This window comes from Moschus berezovskii, chromosome 6 (genome assembly GCF_049115385.1).
Source record: "Moschus berezovskii isolate FMDL1 chromosome 6, NW_MosBer_1.0, whole genome shotgun sequence".
Classification (NCBI taxonomy): Eukaryota; Metazoa; Chordata; class Mammalia; order Artiodactyla; family Moschidae; genus Moschus; species Moschus berezovskii.
In genome coordinates this window covers 93,584,435-93,611,491 of record NC_142465.1, presented here as the reverse complement: position 1 = coordinate 93,611,491, position 27,057 = coordinate 93,584,435, and the positions used below count along the sequence as shown (strand labels likewise).

Below are 27,057 nucleotides of genomic sequence, written 5' to 3'. Positions count from 1 at the left end.
AAACTATATTTTATATCCTTATAGAACATCATTCCTTAGCCTTCAATCTTATACACAGTAGCTACTTACTAAATATGTGCTATTAATAACACTATGTCATTCAGTTCAGTTCACTTCAGTCGCTCGGTCGTGTCCAACTCTTTGCAACCCCAGGAATCACAGCACGCCAGGCCTCCCTATCCATCACCAACTCCCGGAGTTCACTCAAACTCATGTCCATAGAGTCGGTGATGCCATCCAGCCATCTCATTCTCTGTCGTCCCCTTCTCCTCCCGCCCCCAATCCCTCCCAGCATCAGAGTCTTAGGTCTATTCTAATGCAATTAAGTGTAAATAAGCAAATCCGTTTCATGACTCTTATAATCTGTGTCGTTAGCAAATGCAAACCCAATTTCTAAGATCACCAAGCAAATTAATTTTATCATGATATTTTCAAGTATGTTCTGCCATGCATTAATCTTTTTTCAGTGAATTACTGTAGTATTTGTTACTTTTGTAAAGTGCTCAGTTTTCATAGTTGGTTTCTATATTACCTGATTGCCCCTTGTATCTTCCACTAATGAGCTTTACAATGTCCTCAATAAAATCTTCAGTGTTTGAGGGCTTCTGCCGAACCTAAAAAAAATTAACTTATTAAAAAGTAAATTAATGAGTGCCATTCATGTGGTCATTTACTTACAACCTTCAAGGTGCCATTCTTTCTTGGCCATGATGCTTTTTCCTATCATTCTTTCATTCACTTCATCTGACCCTGTCACCACCCAGACTCTTCTTGACCCTTAATTTGTAATTCACCAGAGAAGAGGAAGCACAGAAGCAATGAATAACTTGCAAAGATGGAGACTTTTCTTATTTTCTGACCCTACTTTTGTAAAAACATAAACCATGGCACAAATAACTATTCAGTAGGAACTCAGAAAAATATATTAAGTCCAACCTTAAAGGATTGGAAAGTAAAAACAGCAGTGAGGTTATTTAACTTTCAAAGTTATATACTAAATAAAATCTAAATAGGGAGTATTAGCAAAATTTTAAGGGTATATTAATTTTGCATTATTTCATAATTAATTTTATAGAGATGTCATTAGGGCCCTTGGTTATCTTTTTTCATTTTTTTGGCTATGCCATGCATCAAACCCATGTCCCCTGCATTGGAAGCACAGAATCTTAACCACGGACCATCAAGGAAGTCCCAGGTCCCTCAATCGACGCATGCTTTCTCTCCATCCTTACACAAAAAGCATGTATGCAAATTTAACAAGGCAGTTTTTTCTACTTAACCAAGCAAAGGATTAAATAGCATAAGATATATGAAGGAAGCATTCATGAATAAATCTGTTTATACTCACCCAATTTTTTTAAAACTTTTGAACATAACTGTGATTCATGTAAACAGACATAATGAAAAAGTAAACTTTGAAAAGATCCTGATGCTAGGAAAGATTGAGGGCAGGAAGAGAAGGGGACGACAGAGGATGAGATGATTGGATGGAATCACCAACTCAATGGGAAAACTCCAGGAGTAGATAATGGACAGGGAGGTCTGTGCTGCAGTCCATCGGGTCACAAAGTCCATGAGCGACTGAACTGAACTGAAACTCTCTGCTGAAATCCTTCACAAAATAAACTGACATAGAATTACATACCTCATAATAGAGATTTGGCCGATTAAAAGAAGCTGTGAAAGTAAAACATTTTTCAACGCACAATATTTTCTGAGCATCCTTCAAAACGTGACTGGTCGCTGTTGCAGTCAGTCCAATTAGCGATGCATTAGGGAACTGCCGCTTCAAGATACCAAGAGCCTTATAATCTGGGGAAAAAAAAAATACAGAGTAGCCCTCTTCCTATTCTTTCAGGAATAAAAAGAGACCGATCTTTTAGGCAGATCATCAAAACGACTGAGTTTATTTCCACAGCCACCTGTACCTAATCTGCCACTGCGGCCTAGCCTTTGTGACAGATGGGCTTTCCTCTGCTTTTATAACTGGTTCTTCAGAAACAAGCACTCTTGGCCACAGGTGGAATGCCCTGCGAAATGTCTCCAGGAAGTTAAGCACTGGTCTCACCTGCTGGACAGTGGATTCAAGCGGTGGAGTGGAAGCAGCCACAGTATTTGAATTATGGCAACGGATAAAAGAGAAAAAGACCATCTGTCAAAATCCTTCTACCACAGACACCACCCAAGAGTGTTAAACTCAGACAAGAAAATGCTTGGTTATTACACTTTAGGGAAACTGTTCTGAGCTCATATTTATCATATACATAGAAATCACTAGCTATGTCATCCTTGAGTACACCCTCATGTAGTTAAACTATTTGGAGAAAAGTGAAAAAGAAACGTAGAAATGGCTCAATGTTAAGGTCAAAGGCTACTATAAAAACAGGGAGGAGAAAGTTATCTGTTTGGAAAGTTATGAAAGCCCAGAGTCCAGAAATAAAACCACATATATATAGTCAATAAATCTTCTACAAAAGAGCCAAGAATATATAATGGGGAAACAATAGTTTCTTCAATAAATGGTGTTGGGAACACTAGACAGACACGTACATAAAGAACAAAACTGGACCCTGATATGACACCATACACAAAAGTGAACTCTCAATGAACTAAAAGACTCGAATGTAAAATCTGGAACCATAAAATTCCTGAACAAAAACAAATGAGATAAGTTCCTTGACATCAGTCTTGGTAATGATTTCTTGAATCTGAGGCCAACAGCAAAAACAAAATGAAAAAAGCAGGTGCTGCTGCTGCTGCTAAGTCACTTCAGTCGCATCCGACTCTGTGTGACCCCATAGACGGAAGCCCACCAGGCTCCCCCGTCCCTGGCAGGTGGGGTTGCTTCAAATTAAAATGCTTCTGTCCAGCAAAGGAAGCCATTAACATAATGAAAGGCAACCCAGGGAATGGGAGAAAACATCTGCAAATCACATATCTGATAAGAGGTTAGCTAATACACAAAATTGATAAAGAACTCATACAGCTCAACAGCAAAAAAAAAAAAAATTGATTTTCAGATTTCTTTGCATAGAACAAGTTTGAGCAATCTGTTTTAGGCCAAGACTGTAGGATTACGCTGGTGGAGCAAAGAATAAGGTTACTAAAGTATACCATAGAAATACAACATTAAGGAGGTCACTGGGTGTAGATCCTGAAGTGAGTGCTGAAGATACCTAAAACAACAACGAAAAGAGACAACTTTGAAGCAGAAGCAAATTTCTCAACAGATATGAAGGCGAATCCAAAAATCAGTAAATCTTACGGCTGAAGATGAGAAAGTACAGTATGTGTTAATATATACACATTTCAAAAGATAAAGGCAACTGGACTAATAAGCACTACCGTGGTGGGTGGGGATTAAAGAGATGAAAGATTCTGCCTCTTGGCTCCTCTTGTATTAAGGCAAGAAAAAAATAAGTAATGACTACCTAAGAGGATACTTTTAATGAAAGCAAGGATTTGCATCATGTAAAGCTGAGTAAGAAAAGAGTGGCTAGCATCACGGAGTTTTCTAGGTAGAATATATATGTGTGTGTGCACTCTGTCATGTCTGATTCTTTGTGACTCCATAAACTGTAGCTCACCAGGCTCCTCTGTCCATGGCATTCTCCAGGCAAGAATACTAAAGTGGGTTGCCATGCCGTCCTCCAGGGATCCTCCCAACCCAGGGATTGAACCCGTGTCTCCTGCATTGGCAGGTGGATTCTTTACCACTGCGCCACCTGAGAAGCCCAGAACATACATACCAGGTCTGAAATCGTGTCCCCACTGACTACAGCAATGAACTTCGTCTACCGCAATTCGGGTAAATCTCCTTGCTTCATAGGCTTTTTCTAGTCTTGACATAAACATTTTGCTTTTTGCAATTTTCTCTGGAGTCACATAAATCAGCTTTAGCTTGGAGTTTTTATTTACCATTTCAGCATGAACCCATTTCACATGCTCCTATTGAAAGGAAATATAGACACAATGATAGGAGAACTAAGCCAGCAGAATGCAGTACTCAGTGGCAAATGAAGATGCTCATTACTCAGAAGCAAGAGCCTTGGGCTACTGTAGCAGCATATGTTTACTTCATTAAAATTAAAATGATGTCCCAGTATTGAGCTTCATGGTAGTTGTGCAAATAGCATTTTAGTTATTTATTTACATTCAGACTGTTAATAAAAGAATAATCAATCTCATTTGACAAAAAAGAGAACACAAAGATGAATATGAAGACACTCCAAAAAGCATTTACTCCATGAAGGCATAATTCTAAATTTTTCACAATAAATGCCAAAATGTAAGCTAAATGCAGTAAGTATGGTAATAAAGACAGATTTTATTAATTTTAATATTGTGTTTGAAATCATTTCATAGATCTCATAGATCTGATTTCATAGAACAAAATTTATTCTTGATTAGATACTTTAATAATGTTATCAAATCTATTCATAATCTATTTAGGTTTTACAAAATATCTGATTCATTATATCAAGATTTTATAACTATGAATAAATAAAATGAGATTCTATATATAATATATATAATAAGAATACATCTTAAGAGGTATAACAGCTATTTGGTTCTTAGTGCTGTTGTTTTCCATAATATTTAGTACACTGGATGTTGTATTTTTCCTTCTAATCTAATTAAGGATCAAAAGAAGTGGTGAATGTGATAGAAATAGAAACTCAAAATGCCTTCATCATCCCAGGAAAGCAGTTTGTTAACTCCTCGAGATACTCCCAATTTTGTTAAGAAATGGCGAAGTGTATTAAATACTTCAGCTGGTCTATATGTCCCAGAAATTTTAGAGGAGCAATCATCTGAGCTATTGCCTGAGAAAAGGATGCTTAGTTACCCAGTCACGTCCGACTCTCTTCCATCCCTGTGGACTCTAGCCCGCCAGGATCCTCTGTCTATGGGATTTCCCAGGCAAGAATACTGGAGCAGGTTCCATTTCCTCCTCCAGGGGATGTTCCCAAACCCAGGGATGGAACCCATGTCTCCCACATTGGCAGACAGATTCTTTACCACTGAGCCACCTACAATTTGGGTGCACTTACATGCAGATTTTTTTCAGTAGTAAAGACTACAGTACCACATGATCCACAACTAGTTGAATCCCTGAATGTGGAAGGCTGACTATAAGTTAAGCGCAGACTTTTGACTGTGTGGACAGTTAGAGCCCCTAACCCTCACATTGTTCAAGGGTCAACCATACTTTCCATTATTATTACTCTCTTTTGCAATTTTAAAAAAGTGCAGTATGAGAAGGCAATGTGCTCCATAGATTCATTTTGTTGAACTAGAAAGCACTTAAAATGACACAAGAGTTTAAGACTAGAAGAACCAGAACTTCTTGAAGACATGGCTGATTTCAGGCCTGGGAAGAAATACACAAAATGAGGATGACATATCTTAGAAAAGAAACCAAAGACTCAAAAGCTAGGAGTTAGACCTAAGGGCCAAATTAAACAGACTCTCACTACCCAAACATGGGACTACTTCAACATTAAAAAAAAGAATAACCATGGATGGAAAGACATCAAACATGTTAAAATCCATAGGTTTAAAATGATACTTGAAAAAAGAATTTATTGACCAACTTTGGAGAATGATCAACTCTTTCCATAATACTTGAAATTTCATTTCCATTATGAAAACTGGTAAAGAAAGGGAAAGAAGTGTCAATCTTCAAAGAATAAATAAGGAAAAGGTCCTTTTTTACAGAAAAAAGTCTGGCTAATTTAAGTGAGAATTAGAAATCACCATTTTATAACCCCCTAATTAAATAATGCTCTGCTGCTACTGCTGCTAAGTGGCTTCAGTCGTGTCCGATTCTGTGCGACCCCATAGATGGCAGCCCACCAGGCACCCCCGTCCCTGAGATTCTCCAGGCAAGAATACTGGAGTGGGTTGCCATTTCCTTCTCCAATGCATGAAAGTGAAAAGTGAAAGTGAAGTCGCTCAGTCGTGTCAGACTCTTAGATGGCAGCCCACCAGGCTCCTCCATCCATGGGATTTTCCAGCCAAGAGTACTGGAGTGGGTTGCCATTGCCTTCTCCTAAGGTAGGCAATTATCATCAGAAGCTGTAGCCTGCCAGGCTCCTCTGTCCATGGAATTCTCCAGCAAGAATACTGGCGTGGGTTGCCATTCCCTTCTCCAGGGGATCTTCCTGAGCTAGGGATTGAACTGGGGTCTCCTGCACTGCAGGCAGATTCTTTACCATCTGAGCCATCAGGGAAGCCCCCCAAAAAGAGAAAGAACTTTCAATCTGCATAGGGTTAATAAGGAAAAAGTTTTTTACAGGAAAAATATAGCTAATTTAAGAACTGAGAATTAGAAATCACCATCTTATAACCCTGTACTTAAATAACGCTCTAAAGTAGGCAATTATTATCAGTGGCTACTAAAAGCCATTAAATGAAAAGCGGATCAAGAACTTGATAATTATAGAGCAGGCAGACATAAGGTGACCCACTGATCAAACTAACATCACAAAAAAAAATAATAATAACCAGGTGTTAAATACCTCCTGAGTGATACCAGGAGCAAGTATACCCTTACAGCAAAAAAAAAGAAAAAAGCCTAAATTCAGTCATCTTTTAAACTAACTAAAAGTAACAAGCAGAACATCACAAGGATACAATCAGAAAGAGACAGAATATAGGAAACTTAAGGACCAAAAGAAAAAAAACAAAAGCAAAAAACCTAAACAATAATTGCACAGGAAACAAACAAGAAATAAAAGGAACCTATGGAAATATCAACCAATACAGCATAAAGTGTGAATCTGGACCATGATTTTAAACAGATAATAACATTTGATGAGACAGAAATCTGAGTATTTTTATTTGATGGTTTTAAAGAACTAATACTAAATTTTTAGATGTGATCATGGCATTTCGTTATATTTTTTAGTCATTTTTTTTTAATGTTAAAGATATACACTGAAAAAGCTACAACTGAAATGGTATGATGTCTGGGACTTGTCTCAAATAAATAAACCACAGGTGGGCAGGGAGGGAAACTGGGGGTATACAGATGAAAAAAAAACTGGCCATGTTGATAACTGTTAAAGCTACTTAACAGTTTTTATACTATTCTACTTTTGCATATTTTGAAAATTTTTTAATAATATGCTTTTTAAAAAAGAACACCTGGGAAATGCTTTATTGTACAGATAAAAGTAAGAGAGTCCATTTCCAAACAAGAAATTCCACAAGGTTGGGTATCTTGTTTCTAATTCATTTTTTGTATTTAATTATATCCCATAATCAGAAATTCTTCCTCACTGTTTTAGAATGGATACTATAAAACAAGTCAGCAAACTTCCTGTAAAGTGCTAGATAATAAACATTAGGTGTTGTAGTCCATATTACAACTACTGAAATCTGTTGTCACAGTGTGAAAACAATCAGAGGCTACACATAAAAGAACTAGCATGGTTCTGTTCCAATAAAACTTTATTTATGGTCACTGAAATCTGAATCTCATATAATTTTCACACTTCACAAATTTCACACTTCACTATTCTTTTGATTTTATTTTTTGCCATGCCATACGGCATGCAAGGTCTTGGTTCCCAAACCAGGGGTCAAAACTGTGCCTTCTGCAGTGGAAGCGTAGAGTCTTAACCACTGGGACTGCCAGGAAAATTCCACTGCTGATTTTTTTTTAACCATTTAAAACTATAGAAACTAATCTGAGTTCACACACCATACAAAATAAGCAGTGGGCAAGCCTGATCTATGAGTGGTGATTTTTGATTCCAACATAAAGTTACCAGTTTTTTCTTTTATAAGCAACTCAATTGTCACTAAGGTTCCTACTTCACTGAAGAGTATAAATTAATAATAAAATACAATAAAAGCCACAGGAGCATACCTTAGAACTAGAAGCATTTAACATGGTAGCTGAAATTCCTAATTGTTTCAAAACCATTAACTGGTCTTCCATAAGGGAGATCAGTGGGCAAATCACAAGGGTAAAACCTAAAAAAGAAAGAAATCCACCTTAAATTTTATACCACAACCAGAGTGAGTTTCAATCATTTACCTTCTTTACTGTAACTTGAGAAATCTGTATGTAGGTCAGGAAGCAACAGTTAAAACTGGACATGGAACAACAGGAGTTGTTCCAAATAGGGAAAGGAGCACATCAAGGCTGTTTATTGTTACCCTGGTTATTTAACTTATATTCAGAGTACATCATGAGAAACGCTGGGCTGGATGAAGCACAAGCTGGAATCAAGATTGCAGGGGAAAATATCAGTAACCTCAGATATGCAGATGACACCACCCTTATGGTAGGAAGCGAAGAACTAAACAGCCTCTTGACGAAAGTGAAAGAGGAAAGTGAAAAAGTTGGCTTAAAATTCAACATTCAGAAAACTAAGATCATGACATCTGGTCCCATTGCTTCATGGCAAATAGATGGGGAAACAGTGGAAACAGTAACAGACTTTATTTTGGGGGGCTCCAAAATCACTGCAGATGGTGACTGCAGCCTTGAAATTAAAAGACGCTTGCCCCTTGGAAGAAAAGTTATGACCAACCTAAACAGCATATTAAAAAGTAGAGACATTACTTTGCCAACAAAGGTCCGTCTAGTCAAAGCTATGGTTTTTCCAGTGGTCATGTATGGATGTGAGAGCTGGACTATAAAGAAAGCTGAGCGCCAAAGAACTGATGCTTTTGAACTGTGATGTTGGAGAAGACTCGAGAGTCTCTTGGACAGCAAGGAGATCCAACCAGTCTATCCTGAAGGAAATCAGTCCTGAATATTCATTGGAAGGACTAATGCTAAAGCTGAAACTCCAATACTTTGGCTACCTGATGTGAAGAACTGACTCACTGGAAAAGACCCTGATGCTGGGAAAGACTGAAGGCAGGACGAAAAGGGGACAACAAAGGGTGAGACAGTTGGAGGGCATCGCTGACTCAATGGGCATGAGTTTGGATAAACTCCGGGAGTTGGTGATGAACAGGGAGGCCTGGCATGCTGCAGTCCATGGGGTCACAAAGAGTCGGACACGACTGAGAGACTGAACTGAACTGACTGTAACTTGTGGCCCTGCCCACCAATTCAGACTGATTTTCAAAGCAGCTTTAGCAATATACCACCTATTTCTTACCTTCATTATTACAGGAAGTAAATATGAATAAATGATAAGCCAAACAGACATAAGATTATATAGAAAACTTTCACCTTATCCAGTCCTATAAAAACATGGAGAGATATTATCATTTTGAGCTTACTATCATTCTTGACAATCAGAATTGGTAACCTCAGTAAAATTACATAAATCAAGTCATATACTATCCAGTTACATCAGGAAAAAGTTATTCTGAAGCTTTCCAAAGTTTGTTGTACAGGAGAAACTAACACAACAATGTAAAGCAATTATACTCCAATCAAAAGAAACAATGAAAAAAGTTCTATGATAAACTACAACAGAAAAGAATATTAAAAAAGGATGTGTGTGTGTGTATATAAAAGTGAATCACTTTGCTGTACAGTGGAAAATAACACTGTAAATCAACTATACTTCACTTAAAAAAAAAAGCTTTGCAGGGATTTCCCTGGTGGTCCAGTAAGACTGTGCTCCCAATGCAGGGGCCCCAGGTTCGAGCCCTGATCAGGGAACTAGAATCCATATGCCACAACTAATGATCCTGCATGCTGCAACTAAAAAAAAAAAATCCCCACATACTACAGCTAAGACCAGCACAGCCAAGTAAATAAATATAATTTCCTCTAAAAAAAAAGTTTTGCAAAGCAAACATAGCACCTTGTATCATCCAGAATGATAGTTACATGAGTATCCGTCCACTTACTATACAAGATTAATTCAGTCTGAGCAGAAATCAGTTAACAGTTTATTTACTGACGCAAGTTCTGGTAATAAATCCCCTTTCTGTGAGAACTGAAATTGTTCCCAGTTAAGAGAGCTATTTAGATTGCTAAAATCTTGAGGTCTTATGTTTCCATAGTTTGTTCCTTAAAATAACCTGGGGCAGAGAGCAGACCAGTTTCAAAAATATATTCAGATTAAGACTTTATCATGGATTTCACTCTCTCAACTAGTCCTCTCTGCTGTATTTTCACGTTCTCCCTCTTTACTAGTACCTTCTCATTGTATTTAAATATGGTCAGTTCAGTTCAGTCACATGAGACTCTTTGTGACTCCATGAACAGCAGCACGCCAGGCTTCCTTGTCCATCACCAACTCCCCGAGCTTACTCAAACTACCACGTCCATCGAGTCAGTGATGCCATCCAATCATCTCATCCTCTGTCATCCCCTTCAATATTTCCCAGCATCAGGGTCTTTTCAAATGAGTCAATTCTTTGCATCAGGTGGCCAAAGTACTGGAGTTTCAGCTTCAGCATCAGTCCTTCCAATGAACATTCAAGACTGATTTCCTTCAGGATTGACTGGTTTGAACTCCTTGCAGTCCAAGGGACTCTCAAGTCTTCGCCAACATCACAGTTCAAAAGCATCAGCTCTTCAAACATAGAAACTTGATCAAATATGGTCAAGTCTCTCTGAAACTTAAAGAAATAATGGACACCTAATTCAGGGCCCCTTGGCTTTTTCCCTTCACAGCAATTCTCTCCCTAGAGTGTCTCTTTCACTGGCTCCTCTTCCTCACTCCTGCTCACTCCCAAACAATTGCTATTTGGTTTCCACCCATCCATTCTGTTGAAGCTGCCCTCAGTTCAGTTCAGTTCAGTTCAGTCGCTCAGTCGTGTCCGACTCTCCGCGACCCCATGAATCACAGCACGCCAGGCCTCCCTGTCCATCACCAACTCCCGGAGTACACTCAAACTCATGTCCACAGAGTCGGTGATGCCATCCAGCCATCTCATTCTCCGTCGTCCCCTTCTCCTCCCGCCCCCAACCTTTCCCAGCATCAGAGTCTTTTCCAGTGAGTCAACTCGTCGCATGAGGTGGCCAAAGTATTGCAGTTTCAGCTTTAGCATCAGTCCCTCCAATGAACATCCAGGATTGATCTCCTTTAGAATGGACTGGTTGGATCTCCTTGCAGTATAAGGGACTCTCAAGAGTCTTCTCCAACACCACAGTTCAAAAGCATCGATTCTTCGGCGATCAGCCTTCTTCACAGTCCAACTCTCACATCCATACATGACCACGGGAAAAACCATTGCCTTGACTAGACGGACCTTGGTTGGCAAAGTAATGTCTCTGCTTTTTAATATACTATCAAGGTTGGTCATAACTTTCCTTCCAAGGAGCAAGCGTCTTTTAATTTCATGGCTGCAATCAGCATCTGCAGTGATTTTGGAGCCCAAAAATACAAAGTCTGACACTGTTTCCACTGTTTTTCCATCTATTTCCCATGAAGTGATGGGACCAGATGCCATGATCTTTGTTTTCTGAATGTTGAGCCACGGTTATAGATGAGTCCCGTGTTACTAAATCCACTGGGACTTCCATGTCTACTTTATTTGACCTTGTGCCAACAGTCATCACTGTTAACCACTCCCTGTTTGAAGTGCTCCCTCCTTTGGGCTTCTAAGAACGCCACAGTCTCCAGACTATCCTCCTCCGCCTTGCTACTCTGTGTCAGCCTTCTCTGCAGGTCCGCATTCTCTGTTTACCCCTAAACTCTTGGTGTTCTGGTTTCTGTTCTGGGCCCTCTTCTCTCACACTGCTCTGGATGATACAATTCACTACAATAGCCATCTCCACACTAAGAGCCTCAGACTCAGCAACCTCACATCTCTCAGATCCAACCTTTCCACTCAAACTCAGAGGACAATTCTACCTGCATTTCTTGCAGGCACCATTAATTCAACAGACCCCAAATTAAATACATCACCTTCCCTCTCTCCATTTCCAAATAAGTTCTTTCTCCAATGTACCCTATTTCAGCAAATAACTTCACCTCATCTGTCCCAGCCTGAAATCTGGACAGCTGGACTATCTCTTGTCCTAGCCCTGTATCTAATGAGTACTAAAGCCTACTGAGCCTACCTTCTAAATATTTCTGGAATTCCTCCATCTGCTGGAAGTATCCTTCTGACAAGTTTCTCACCTGTTTAAGACCCTTCACAGCTTTCCACTCATAGAAGGAACAGTTTCAAAAATATCTTTAAAGACTCTTTCAGCATGTCTTGCCACTCTCTCTCTGCCAGGTTACTGAATATACCACAGTTTCTCACTTTATGTTGTTGCTGTTCAGTCATTAAGTCGTATCTGACTCTTTGAAGGCACACCAGGAGTGCTGTCCATGGACTGCAGCACACCAGGCCTCCCTGTCCCTCACTATCTCCCAAAGTTTGGCCAAGTTCCTGTCCACTGAGTCAATGATACTTTCCAACTATCTCATCCTCTGCCACTCTCTTTTCCTTTTGCCTGCAATCTTTCCCAGCATCAGGGTCTTTTCCAATGAGTTGGCTGTTCACATCAGGTGGCCAGATCACATCAGCTGTTCACATCAGCTGAAACTACAGCTTCAGCTCCACCATCAGTCCTTCCAATGAATATTTGGGATTGATTTCCTTCAGGATTTGATCTCCTTGCAGTCCAAGGGACTCTCAAAAGTCTCCAGTACCACAATTTGAAAGCATCAATTCTTTAGCATTCAGCCTTCTTTATGGTCCAACTCTCACATCTACACATGACTACTGTCAGATGAAAGACCATAGCTTTGAATATACAGACATTAGTCAGCAAAGGAATGTCTTTGCTTTGTAATACACTGCCTAGGTTTTTCACAGCTTTCCTTCCAAGAAGCAGCCTTCAGTCCAGTTCAATCGCTCAGTCGTGTCCGACTCTCCGCGACCCCATGAATCACAGCACGCCAGGCCTCCCTGTCCATCACCAACTCTCGGAGTTCACTCACTCATGTCCATCGAGTCGGTGATGCCATCCAGCCATCTCATTCTCTGTCGTCCCCTTCTCCTCCCGCCCCCAACCTTTCCCAGCATCAGAGTCTTTTCCAGTGAGTCAACTCGTCGCATGAGGTGGCCAAAGTATTGCAGTTTCAGCTTTAGCATCAGTCCTTCCAATGAACACCCAGGACTGATCTCCTTTAGAATGGACTGGTTGGATCTCCTTGCAGTACAATGGACTCTCAAGAGTCTTCTCCAAGACCACAGTTCAAAAGCATCAATTTCTTCGGCGATCAGCTTTCTTCACAGTCCAACTCTCACATCCATACATGACCTCGGGAAAAACCATAGCCTTGACTAGACAGACCTTTGTTGGCAAAGTAATGTCTCTGCTTTTTAATATACTATCAAGGTTGGTCATAACTTTCCTTCCAAGGAGTAAGCGTCTTTTAAATTCATGGCTACAGTCAGCATCTGCAGTGATTTTGGAGCCCAAAAAAATAAAGTCTGACACTGTTTCCACTGTTTCCCCATCTATTTCCCATGAAGTGATGGGACCAGATGCCATAATCTTTGTTTTCTGAATGTTGAGCTTCAAGCCAACCTTTTCACTCTCCTCTTTCACTTTCATCAAGAGGCTTTTTAGTTCCTCTTCACTTTCTGCCATAAGGATAGTGTCATCTGCATATCTGAGGTTATTGATATTTCTTCCAGCAATCTTGATTTCAGCTTGTGCTTCTTCCACCCCAGCGTTCCTCATGATGCATATCTGCATATAAGTTAAATAAGCAGGGTGACAATATACAGCCTTGACACACTCCTTTTCCTATTTGGAACCAGTCTGTTGTTCCATGTACAGTTCTGACTATTGCTTCCTGACCTACATACAGGTTTCTCAAGAGGCTCAGGTGGTCTGGTACTCCCATCTCTTGAAGAATTTTCCACAGTTTGCTGTGATCCACACAGTCAAAGGCTTTGGCATAGTCAATGAAGCAGAAATAGATGTTTTTCTGGAACTCTCTTGCTTTCTCCATGATCCAGCGGATGTTGGCAATTTGATCTCTGGTTCCTCTGCCTTTTCTAAAACCTGCTTGAACATCTGGGAGTTCACGGTTCACATATTGCTGAAGCCTGGCTTGGAGAATTTTGAGCATGACTTTACTAGAGTGTGAGATGAGTGTAATTCTGCGGTAGTTTGAGCATTCTTTGGCATTGCCTTTCTTTGGGATTGGAATGAAGACTGAGATTTTCCAGTCCTGTGGCCACTGCTGAGTTTTCCAAACTTGCTGGCATATTGAGTGCAGCACTTTCACAGCATCATCTTTCAGGATTTGAAATAGCTCAACTGGAATTCCATCACCTCCACTAGCTTTGTTCGTAGTGATGCTTTCTAAGGCCCACTTGACTTCACATTCCAAGAAGCAAGTGTCCTCTAATTTCATGGCTTCTATCACCATCTGCAGTGATTCTGGAGCCCAAGAAGAGAAAATCTGTCACTGCTTCCACTTTTTCCCCTTCTAATTGCCATGAAGTGATGGGACCAGATGCCATGATCTTAGTTTTTTGAATGCTAAGTTGTAAGCCAGCTTTATCACTCTCCTCTTTCTCACTTTTGGGCCCTCACAAATCCCTGTTCCCCTGCATGAACATTCTTTCTTCCTCTTCTTTCCTTTTTGTGCCTACTTATCCTTTAGCTTTCAGCTCAAATACTACTTCCACACACACACACATATATATACAGTGGAATATTACTCAGCCATAAAAAAGGAATAAAATAATGCCATCAGCAGCAACATCAGACTAAGTGAAATAAGCCAAAGACAAATGTCATATGATATCAGTTATATGGAGACTAAAAAAAAAAAAATTATACAAATGAACTTATTTACAAAACAGAAATAGATTCACAGACATAGAAAACAAACTTAAGGTTACCAAAGGAGAAAGGGTAGGGGAGAGATAAATTAGGAGTTTAGGATTAAAAGATACACTGCTGCTGCTGCTGCTAAGTCGCTTCAGTTGTGTCTGACTCAGTGCGACCCCATAAATGGCAGCCACCACGCTCCCCCGTCCCTTAGACTCTCCAGGCAAGAACACTGGAGTGGATTGCCATTTCCTTCTCTAATGCATGAAAGTGAAAAGTGAAAGGGAAGTCGCTCAGTCGTGTCCGACACTTAGCGACCCCATGGACTGCAGCCCACCGGGCTCCTCTGCCCATGGGATTTTCCAGGCAAGAGTACTGGAGTGGGTTGCCAGTACTATATAGTAAATAAATAACCAACAAGGACCTACTGTATAGCACAGAGAACTATACTCAATATTTTAAAATAACCTTAAGGGAAAAGAATCTGAAAAAGAATATACATACATATATACGTATTACTCAATCATTTTGCTGTACACCTGAAATTAACACAACATTGTAAATCAACTACATTTCAATGAAAAAATTTAAAAAAAAATAAAAAATTCTACTTCCTTAGGAAAGCCTTCCCTAAAACCCCTAGACCAGATCTTTGCACTGACTTAATTCCCTATCAAAATCTTTATCACAAAACCCTTAATGGCTTCCAATTAACCCATATTCTTTAGACCAGGGGTCAATAAACTAAGGTCTGGTTGCTTGTTTTTGTAAATAAAGTTTTACTGGAACACAGCCAGGGCCATTCCTTTACCTGTCATCTATGGCTGCTTTGCTGCTACAATGGCAGCTCAGTAGTCAGCAGAGACCTCACAGACCACACAGGCTCTCACATTTACTGCCTGGCTCTTCAAGGAAAAGCGTGCTGACCTGCTCTGTACCTGCAGTGGTCCTCAAACAGCAGCATCAGTGTCACCTGAGAGCCTATTAGAAACGCAAGATCTGGGTCTCATAGTAAATCAGAACCTGCGTGTTGATCAGATCAACAGCTAGTTGTTACGCACATTAAAGTGTGAGAAAGCACCGCCGGACGCTGTGAGTCCTCTGAAAAGCCGAGGACCACGTACATTTGCTGACTCCAGTATCTTCAGGGTCAAAGACCACAGCTGACACTCCACAAAGACCCGGGGCTCAACTCCAAGCCTAATGATTCCTTTCCTAGGGCTTTTTCTCCTACAACAAGATTTTCAAGGATGTTTCAGGAATCAGATAAAAGAATGAACTACTCTCAGTCTTCAACATATCCTAAGACTTTAAATATCTATTCTGTGTGCGGTCAGTCGTATCTGACTCTGTACAACCCCATGGATTGTAGCCCTCCAGGCTCCTCTATCCGTGGAATTTTCCAGGCAAGAATACTGGAGTGGGTTGCCAGTTCCTTCTCCATTAAATGTCTATTAGTGGAGAGACAAACAAAAAATGTACTTAATTTTGGCAAATACACGGTTAGAAATATTTTTTAAGACTTAAAAATATATTCATAGAAATGATGTTTCTTCACCTTAGAATTAATGCTTATTAATACCCACCGTCTGAACACAATGCTGGTAACTGGTAGCATAAGCTCTTTCCCCCTCCTGTAGGCATAACAAGAAATACCTCCTTTCCAGACATTGTGACGTTAATAGTTTCAAGCTGAAGTGGCCTGAACTTCTGCAGTTTAAAGACATTTTGTAGAACATCTTTAACTTTGCCAGACCATGGAAAATCTAGAAAGAGAATAACAAGTTAAGTAGAACTATTTAGGATTATAAATGAGACACAAATGTGAATGGCTGCTTCTAGAATAGAGAAGAATCAGATCAATATATATAAAACTTTTAATACTATGGATAATTTAATTTTTATAATAATAATTTTGAGATCAGTTTAATTCATGAAGCTAAGCAAAACCAAATTTAATGATATATCATATGAAAAAGTATATCAGAATAAAATGACATTTGCCAGTGAGAAATAAACTACACAAAGGAGAAAGGTGCTTGGTCAGGTATTTGATAAATAGTCTGAATGTCAGTCGGGGAATTCACAGTATCAGAAATCTCAAATACTATGAACCAAAGTTAACAATTATATGGACTTTCTGGTGTCAATATCCTGCTTAAAAAGTGGACAACACTGGACAACAAAGCCCAGAAAGCACTGCAATTCTGTCAAGGGTTACAGTATTCTAAATTAATGATAAACAAGATGTTTGGCAAGATCCTCAATCAAGGAAGATGTGTTCACTAGGGCAGGAGAATGAACTAGACTTTGATGAGGAGTTTGAATTTTTTTTCTTGTTTAATTTCTTCTCATTACAACCTAGAAAACTGAGTTAAATAAATATCTTTTTCCAAGCAAATATGTTTTCAATATGTCAGAAACATATTTGGTCTGAATAATAAAGGCTTTCATTTTATAAGGACGTGGGTAAAGGATGTCTGCCTACTAGTTCCCCTGCTACTTAAGGAATGGTCAGTTTCACTTCTAAACTACTGAAAAGCACTGACCCAGACACAATGATTCAACTCCAATTCAAAGAAACCAGAGGAAACAAAACTAGCAAAGAAAAAAAAAGAGAGCAAACCTTCTTTATTCCAAGAGGCAGGTGAAGAATCACATTCACTGCTCTCCCCAGCATCGGAATCCTCTAAACACAGCTTTATTCTCTTCGTTAGTACATTTTTTTTCTGAATGAGCTCCTGCTGCCTTTCCAGAAGTTCCTGGATTTGAATGTCTACTGCATGTAGCTCATTCGTTATAGAATCCAGTTCCTCACTCAGAGCTACAACGGAAGAAAAAAGATACAATGGCCAGACAGAATTAATCACAATTTTAGGTTTCCTTATGATTGATTTTCTTGGTATTCTTCACTATCAACTGCATAAACTTAGAGTAGTCTAGAAGAGTGGTTAAGTGCATGTTTTGGAGCCACCCAGACAGGAAGTATTATCTTAGGTCTTCCTCTCACTGGCTGAGCAACCTCAGGCTAAGTACCTTATACTTAACTGAGCCTCAAAATCCCTATCTGTAAAGTGGGGATAATACCTAGCTTTCACAGTACTGATATAAAAAATTAAATGAGACAGAATTTTGAAAGTTCTTAACACAGTACCTGGTACACAATTAAGCATTTAATAAATAACAATTATTAATTTTACCATAGTGTGCTTCCCTGGTGGCCCAGCAATAAAGAATCCACCTGCCAATGCAAGAGATGTGGGTTCAATCCCTGGGTTGGGCAGATCCCCTGGAAGAGGAAACAACAAACCACTCCAGTATTCTTGCCTGGAAAAATCCCATGAATAGAGGAGCCTGGTGGGCTACAGTCCATGCGGTCACAAAAGTCAGACATAACTGAGCGACCAAACAGTAACAAAAATCATATTGTAGGACAGTGGTCCAACAATCTTCTAAATCACTTCAGTAAAATGACTAAACTTTAAAGCAAGAGGAAGTTATCAAATGTAATCCCCTAACTACTTAGCTATCATTTTACAAAAACATTTGTATTTGGGTTCATACTGTGACATGGTAAGGAGCTGGTGATTATAAACAAGATGACGTATCAGTAAAAAGAGAAATTAAGTGTGCTACTAAAATTGGCATTACAAGGCCAGCATGATCATTTATAAAGAAGCCTTAATATATTATACTAAACAATCCAAATATTAAAGTCAAAATGAGATTTCCTTTTACATCAGTGGAAGCTAGAAAACTTTACAGACATCCTTGCTGCTTTCTAAAACAGCTGCCTGCTTTAATGAGTGTCCAGTTTTAATGTCTTCCCATGAGATAAAATCTTATGGTTATGATTTAAAATAGGATGCTCTAGTGTTTTTGTATTGTATCAACTGCTTGTGTGATCCAGGTTTAGGGCTGGCCACCAGTGACATCTGTCTGAGATTTGGAAGGTGGAAATGAAACAGCAGCCAGGTTTACAGTCGACATACGGTCAGCTGCAGCTCACCTTGTGGCTGATGTGCTGGCTCACCTTGACCGACAGGGGGCAGAAATCAGTTGCTCTTGTGCTCAGTCATGTCTGACTCTGTTACCAGATGGACTGCAGCGTGTCAGGCTCCTCTCCATTCTCCAGGCAAGAATACTGGAGTAGGTTGTCATTCCCTTCTCCAACGGATCTCCCCCAACTCAAGAATTGAAGCTGGGTCTCCTGCAGTGCAGGTAGACTCTTTACAATCTGAGCCACCAGGGAAGCCCAACAATACACAATAGTGAATGAAGCCAAATTTATTGGTGTGGATTCAATAAGAAATTCTGGATTTAATACACTAAATATAGTGGCCAGGAGTGGCTCTAATTCTTTACTTCAGTTCAGTTCAGTTCAGTCACTCAGTCGGGTCCGACTCTTTGCGACCCCATGAATCACAGCACGCCAGGCCTCCCTGTCCATCACCAACTCCCAGAGTTCACTCAAACTCATGTCCATCGAGTCGGTGATGCCATCCAGCCATCTCACTCTCTGTCGTCCCCTTCTCCTCCCGCCCCCAATCCTTCCCAGCATCAGAGTCTTTTCCAGTGAGTCAACTCTTCGCATGAGGTGGCCAAAGTATTGCAGTTTCAACTTTAGCATCAGTCCCTCCAATGAACACCCAGGATTGATCTCCTTTAGAATGAACTGGCTGGATCTCCTTGCAGTCCAAGGGACCCCAAAGATGAATATCAGAAAGTTGGAACGGAATGACACAGGGGTAGGTGCCAATGAAACGGGAAGGCTCGAACTTTCTGGGTATACGCTAAAGGAGAGGAACTCAAGGCTTAGGGAGATGGGAGTGCTAGAGTGGATGATCACCCACTCTCCTGCAATCCAGGAGGATCCAGGAGACCCTCCTTTGTCTAAGCCTGTAAGAAATGTATTCATGAGGGGAATGAATCCCTGAAGGGGTCTGGGTTGGCTGTTCTCTGTAAGCCAGGAATGACCATGGGAAGTACTGCCTTTCAACCAGACTACCTGAATCAATGAGAATGATTTCTAAGACACTGGGGCTAACTGTCAGCAATTCAATTCATGACCTAAGGAAAGGCAGATGTGGTTGCCAAAAGGAGCAGCAGAAAGTGAAAGTGTTAGTTGCTCAGTCATTTACAATTCTTTGTGACCCCATGGAGGCTGCCAGGCTCCTCTGTCCATGGGATTTCCCAGACAAGAATATTGGAGTGGGTTGTCATTTACTTCTCCAAAGAATCTTCCCGACCGGGAGATGGAACCCAGGCCTCCTGTACCGCAGGCAGATTCTTTACTGTCTGAGCCACCAGAGAAACCCAAGGGGCAATAAGCAGAAGTAACAATTAGAACAGTCTGACTCAAAGACATCTTCGGCACTGGCTAGACTTTATTTTTTTAGGCTCCAAAATCAATGAAGATGCTGATTGCAGCCATGAAATTAAAAGACGCTTACTCCTTGGAAGGAAAGTTATGACCAACCTACATAGCATATTAAAAAGCAGAGACATTACTTTGCCAACAAAGGTCCGTCTAGTCAAGGCTATAGTTTTTCCAGGGGTCATGTATGGATGTGAGAGTTGGACTGTGAAGAAAGCTGATAGCCGAAGAATTGATGCTTTTGAACTGTGGTGTTGAAGACTCTTGAGAGTCCGTTGTACTGCAAGGAGATCCAACCAGTCCATTCTAAAGGAGATCAGTCCTGGGTGTCATTGGAAGGACTGATGCTAAGCTGAAACTCCAATACTTTGGCCACCTCATGCAAAGAGTTGACTCACTGGAAAAGACTCTGATGCTGGGAGGGATTGGTGGCGGGAGGAGAAAGGGACGACAGAGAATGAGATGGCTGGATGGCATCACCGACTCAATGGACATGAGTTTGAGTGAACTCCAGGAGTTGGTGATGGACAGGGAGGCCTGGCATGCTGTGATTCATGGGGTCGCAAAGAGTCAGACACGACTGAGCGACTGAACTGAACTGAGGTGATCATTCAGTCTGAAATAGAAATAGATTACGTGATCTGTACAGACAGAGTACAAAGGACTGATTCTGGTGAACACATGTCTGATCTGAATTACCACAACAGAATCATAGTCCTTCAACCAGTTCCCAGAAATGAGCTAATTTATAGATCCAAAGCTCCTTGTGGAGAGATTGGGGTCCTTTGAAATAGGACCCTCATACACAGCTAAAACTTCATGCAGTAAATCTTTCCACTATCCTTCTCCAGAGAAACTTATCAAGGTAATTGTGTACTGGGAAAAGGAAAATAACTTCCCAGAAGTTCCTGGACAGCAACTGTAATCTGATAATTCCTGGAGAACTATAATGCCATGGTGACCCACCAGTTAGAGTATGGACTGAACTTGGGCAAAACAGATGATCAATGCCGTTCTGCTCAGGCGCATCAATCACACAAGGGGCTAGGAGGTCTACTCCTGTGGTTACCACCCCAGCTCCAGCAGATAATTAGAACAGATACCCCCAGGTGGCGCTAGTGGTAAAGAACTTACCTGCCAGTGCAGGAGACACAGGAGACTTGTGCAACCTGTTGAATACAGGTTTCATCCCTGGGTGGTGAAGATCCCTTGGAGAAGGACATGGCAACCCAATTCAGTATTCCTGCCTGGAGAATCCCAGGGACTGATGAGCCTGACAGGCTACAGTCCATAGGGTCGCAAAGAGTCGGAGATGACTGAGGCAACTTAGCACGCATGCATTCAGCAACTGGCTGGTTTCCTGACCTAAGGGTAAGGACTATTATGGTAGGAAAGACCAAGTGGAAGGCAGTATAAAGAGTGCTTGCTACCAAAACAGTGCTGTTCCTCACACAGCCAGGACTCATGGGCCTGGGAAACAGGGCTGGAAACATGGCTCCTATTATCCCCTAGTGATCCACTAGTGAAATGTTTGCTTCCCATCCCTGAAACTTTGGACTCTGCTAGTCGAGAGGCTGGCCAGTTAGAACTGCTACTACTATGGGAAAAAGCAATGGTTCCATTTAAGAAGGAGAAGGGGACGACAGAGAATGAGATGGCTGGATGGCATCACCGACTCAATGGACATGAGTTTGGGTGTACTCCAGGAGTTGGTGATGGACAGTGAGGCCTGGCGTGCTGTGATTCATGGGGTTGCTGAGAGTCGGACACGACTGAGCGACTGAACTGAACTGATTACCACTTGGCCAGTTTGGGTTCCTCATGGCCAGGAAACCAAAAGGCAAAGAAAGGGGTTACTGGACTGGCTGGGGCAAATGATCCTGACTATTAAAGGAAACGGGACTGCTATAACGCTGCAGAGTTGAGGAGCAGTGTGTCTGGAACATGGGGCTCCTCCAGGGCAGTGGTCCCCAACCTTTCTGGCACCAGGGGCCAGTTTCATGGAAGACAGTTTTTCCAAGAACCAGGGTGGGGAAGAGTATGGTTTCAGGATGATTCAAGTGTATTACATTTATTGTGCACATTATTTCTGTTATTATTACATCAGCTCCACCTCAGATCATCAGGTATTAGATCCCAGAGGTTGGGGACCCCTGCTCTAGAGATATCTTTTGGTATTCCCACATCCCCTGCTTAGAGTTAATGGAAAACCACAAAAACCCATTACAAGCAAACTGCTAAGGCAAATCCCACCAGGCAAGGCCCCATGACCAGGTGAGCTGTTTGCTGAGAACAAAGGGATAAAGTTAAAAAGGCAGTTATAAAATCACAGCTATAACCAAATGATCAGGTGAGACCCAAGAACTGGTTAGCTATTAAGAACTGGAATAGCTATTAAGCATTTCTCCTTTATTCTGACATTCCTGTAGAAGCCAGGTTTGGATTTCTCTTGGTGGTTAGTTAGTTGATGAATGGATGGATAGACTGGCCTTCTGGCTCCCATTCCCCTAAATTCTAAAATAAAAGGTGTTAACAGCCACTAACTTTGTATCTCAGGATTTAAGTTAGAAGATTGTCCCGGAGGATGTGACTGAGCAAGAAAAGGAATGAGCATCATCCAAAGATGAATAAATTCCTGTCCTCTTCAGGGGAGAGGACCAGCACACATTCGTTTGGACAAGAGAGAGCTGTGTCACCTTGGGGAGCCAGAGCTTTGGATGGCAGAAGTGAAGCAGTAGCTATATTTTCCATATTTAAGAAGGGCGGTGCAAGGTCAGATCTGGTGACCTACCAGCATGGGGCTGCAGCTGGCCCGTGATTCTAGCTGCTACTGGATATCCTTGGGGAAACAGAGGTGCCTGCAGCTCCTCTGGATCCTGCTGGCTCTCCTCCTTGGGCTTCTCTGAACACTCAGCCAGATCGTGTGCGACTCAACAGGGAAGGACGCCAGCACTTTAACAAGTGCTGCCTCACCTAAGCTGGAGGCTCTGAGGCAACCAGAGACTGGGCCAGGTTCTGGTGAGATTCATCTCCACAGGGAGCATTCTGTTTGGGCAATCCCCATGGGAGAAGCATCTCCTCTTCCTATCTACTGGTACAACTGACGCCAGGCCCACCAAGAGACACAAAGAGCAAGCCTAAACACTTCCCAAATTCCCACCAAGAGTTCCTACCTATCGACCCCTCTTATCACTCACAGTGCCTCTGCTTCTTTCATTGAATCCCACCTAACAGAGATAATGTCAACCTGTGCTACAAAGTCAGTATCACTATACCCTGGACAAAGTCCTAACTGACTCAGAATATAAGAGAGTAGAGCTAGTTGTAACAAATCAGGGTCTTTTAATGTTTTTGTTCAAAACTATAACCATCTCTAATGCCAGCTTGGACAACATGTGACCTGTATGATGAGAGATGAGATTGAAAAGAGAAGGATTTCAATCATTCATCATGAAGAGGGCTTATTACTATATCTCAAGAGCACATGGCATCAAGCAGGGATCCTGCTCCTAAGCTTACAGCTGAGACAAGGGAGGTACCATTCTTCAGAAGCAGGACAGTTTCTAGCAATCTCCCATACTGAAGGCCACAGTGAAAGGGAAGTGATTTACCACCAGGGAACCACCAAATCCAACTCAACAAACTATCTGAAGGCAATTTCAGAGGCATTTCAAATACAGGTTGACAAGCGGGTAGAACAATAGAAGAGGTGGGTTATTTGAAAGGGGTGAAATACTGTAAAAGCAATGATTTAAAGTAATCTTCTCTTCTTAAATAAAATTGATCTATGGCACTATTCGGTTATTTTAAAATCATATCCCAGGGTCTTCCCTGGTCATCCACAACAAGTTGAGAGTCTGCCTGCCAATGCAGGGCACACAGGTTTGATATTTGGTCTGGGAAAATTCCACACGCCTCGGGGTAAGTAACCCCATGCGCCACAACTACTGAGCCCGCGCTCCAGGGCCTGGGAGTCGCAACAAGAGAAGCCACCACAATGAGAAGACCACATACCACAGTGAAGAGTAGCCCCTGCTGGCCACAACTGGAGAAAGCCCTTGTGCAGCAACGAAGACCCAGTGCAGCCATCAACAAATAAATAAACAACTTTTAAACTATCATATCCTACTGAGAAAGAGTGAAGTCTTACTAAATAGAATAACTCACTGATGTGATCCAAAAATAACTATTTCAATTGAGGTAAGGTTTGCTTCGGTTCAGTTCACTTCAGTCGCTCAGTCATGTCCAACTCTTTGCCACCCCATGGACTGCAGCACTCCAGGCCTCCCTGTCCATCACCAACTCCCAGAGTTTACCCAAACTCATGTCCATTGAGTCGGTGATGCCATCCAACCATCTCATCCTCTGTCATCCCCTTCTCCTCCAGCCTTCAATCTTTCCCAGCATCAGGGTCTTTTCAAATGAGTCAGTTCTTCGCATCAGGTGACCAAAGTATTGGAGTTTCAGCTTCAACATCAGTCCTTCCAATGAACTGATCTTCTTTAGGATGGACTGGTTGGATCTCCCTGCAGTCCAAGGGACTCTCAAGAGTCTTCTCCAACACCACAGTTCAAATGCATCAATTCTTCGGCAGTCAGCTTTCTTTACAGTCCAACTCTCACATCCATACATGACTACTGAAAAAACCATAGCCTTGACTAGATGGACCTTTATTGGCAAAGTAATGTCGCTGCTTTTTAATATGCTGTCTAGGTTGGTCATAACTTTCCTTCCAAGGAGTAAGCATCTTTTAATTTCATGGCTGCAATCACCATCTGCAGTAAGGTTTGGTAACATCTATGAAACCCACACTTTTGTCTCTAAGTGAAGATTACCTGGGTTAGCATTTAATATAACTTAAATTGTTACCATTTATTATTAACCCTTAGGCTATTAGTATGAATCATTAAGCTGTGAGAGATGAAGACAAAATCCATGTCACTATTTTTTTCACATTTATATGTAAATAAACTGTGAAGTTTTGGGGTGTGGAGAGGAGGATTCCATACTTAAGAAAACCAATCCTATAAAGTTTGTTAAGAACCTAGACTTGTTACTCCACTGTCAGTGCTGAGGTCATATTTACTATATCCTACAAAGAACAGGAAAATAACCATAGAATAAGTTCCTCTCTCCTACCATCCACCTCTTAACTGTATAAACAGCAAAACTTCACTAATAAGCACAAAAGAATCTGGTCAAGTTTATAAAAACAAACAATGCAAGGAAATACATCAAAATACCAAGAGTAGCTGCCTGGAAAAGGTAAAACAGATGTCTTTCTTTTGTATTTTAAAAATATTTCAAATGATACCACTTAGGAACTTATCTTAAGGAAATAATCAAAGAAATACACAAACCTTTTGATTCAAAGATGTTCAATCAACTTTTTTTATATTTAAAAAAAAAAGACAGCCTAAAAGTTCAAAACCAACACTCAAAGTGTTAATTCTGTAATGCCACTATAAAACAACGAAATACAGAGCAGTATTAAAAACAGAATATTGATAACATAAAATTTATATTACAGCATGTCTATATTCTTTATCTACATTATGTTTTTAAGAATCACATTACCAAACATTATGTAAAACATGTGAAAAATTTTGTTGAAAATAATACATCTAAATGGTACAGTATCAATCTGAGTAGTAACATTATTAGTGATTTATACTTTATAATTTTCTTAGGTTCCTAGAATGCTATCAAAAAACATATCATTCCTTGGAACTTTTATGTATTGCATGGTGGGAATGTAAAATTGTGTAGCCACTATGGAAAACAGTATGGTAGTTCCTCAAAAAATTAAACACAGAAATACCATGTTATCCAGCAATTTCATTTGTAGGTATGGTGGTGGTTTAGTCATTCAGTCGTGTACAACTCTTGTGACCCCATGGACTGTAGCCTGCCAGGCTCCCCTGTCCATGGGATTCTCCTGGCAAGAATACTGAAGTGGGTTGCTATTTCCTTCTACAGGGGATCTTCCCGACTCAGGAATAGAACCTGGGTTTCCTGCACGGCAGGAGAATTCTTTACCGACTAAGCTATGAGGAAAGCCCACTTGCAGGTATATACACCCAAAAACTGGAAGCAGAGACTCAAACAGATGTTTGTACACCTATGTTCATAGTTGCATTATTCACAGAAGCTGAAAAGGGAAATAATTCAAATGTCCCCTGACAAACAAGTGGATAAAGAGAAGGTGGTATATCCATAGAGTGGAATATTACTCAGCCTTAAAAAGATACATTTTACCCAATGGATGAACCTCAAAGACAACAGAAAAGGACAAATATTGTATGATTCCACTTCTATGAGGTACCTAGAAAGGTCAAAGTCCCAGACAGAAAGCAGAATGATGTTACCAGGGGCTGCAGGGAAGGGGAGAGTAGAAGTTATTGTCCACTGGGTACACTGTTGCATTGACCATCTTTGAATTAAGAGCTTTATGTACTTCTTCCACTATTTCCTTAAGGCAAGTTCCTACCTGGTGTTATTTAAAATACTTTTAAAGTATAAAAGAAAGACATCCATTTTTACCTTTTCCAGGCACCTACTCTTGGCATTCAGTGGGGAGTGATGAAAAATTCTAGAGATGGATACTAGCAATGGTTGCACACAATGCAGATGCACATAATGCCAAGCATGCAATGCTCTTGATTGCTTAAAAGTAGCCAAAATGATAAGTTTAAATATATTTTACAACAATAAAAAGAAATCTGGAAAAAATATCTATAACAGAATTATTAAGACAAATATTTTCTAAATTTATTTTTATTTATTCCTACTAAAACTTTTTTCAAAAGTAGTTTAAGACTCACAGTTAAACTGAGGGGAAGGGACAGAGAAAAACTCGCAGTTAGAAAGAGAACAGAAAGAACCACAAAATGGAATAATCTCCACTAACCTGAAACGGATGCCATTCTAAAGTTGAACTGGAAAGCCAAATTTCTCCCTA

General features: G+C 40.7%; 1 protein-coding gene across 2 annotated transcripts in view; it reads right to left on the bottom strand.

The window, feature by feature from the left end:
* RECQL (RecQ like helicase) overlaps positions 1–27,057 on the bottom strand; it is a 41,233-nt gene that overhangs the window by 9,503 nt on the left and 4,673 nt on the right. Inside the window, exons 2-9 of one of the 2 annotated variants that reach the window (XM_055394478.2) lie at positions 27,007–27,054; positions 17,920–18,008; positions 17,346–17,543; positions 16,306–16,485; positions 7,880–7,986; positions 3,750–3,948; positions 1,646–1,812; positions 533–614 (exon numbers count right to left, since the gene is read on the bottom strand). In XM_055394478.2, the coding sequence (XP_055250453.2) occupies positions 533–614; positions 1,646–1,812; positions 3,750–3,948; positions 7,880–7,986; positions 16,306–16,390 (640 nt within the window). In that variant the 5' untranslated portion in view covers positions 16,391–16,485; positions 17,346–17,543; positions 17,920–18,008; positions 27,007–27,054. The remainder of the gene's footprint in view (positions 1–532; positions 615–1,645; positions 1,813–3,749; positions 3,949–7,879; positions 7,987–16,305; positions 16,486–17,345; positions 17,544–17,919; positions 18,009–27,006; positions 27,055–27,057) is intronic. The other variant, XM_088837285.1, reaches the window with a different exon arrangement.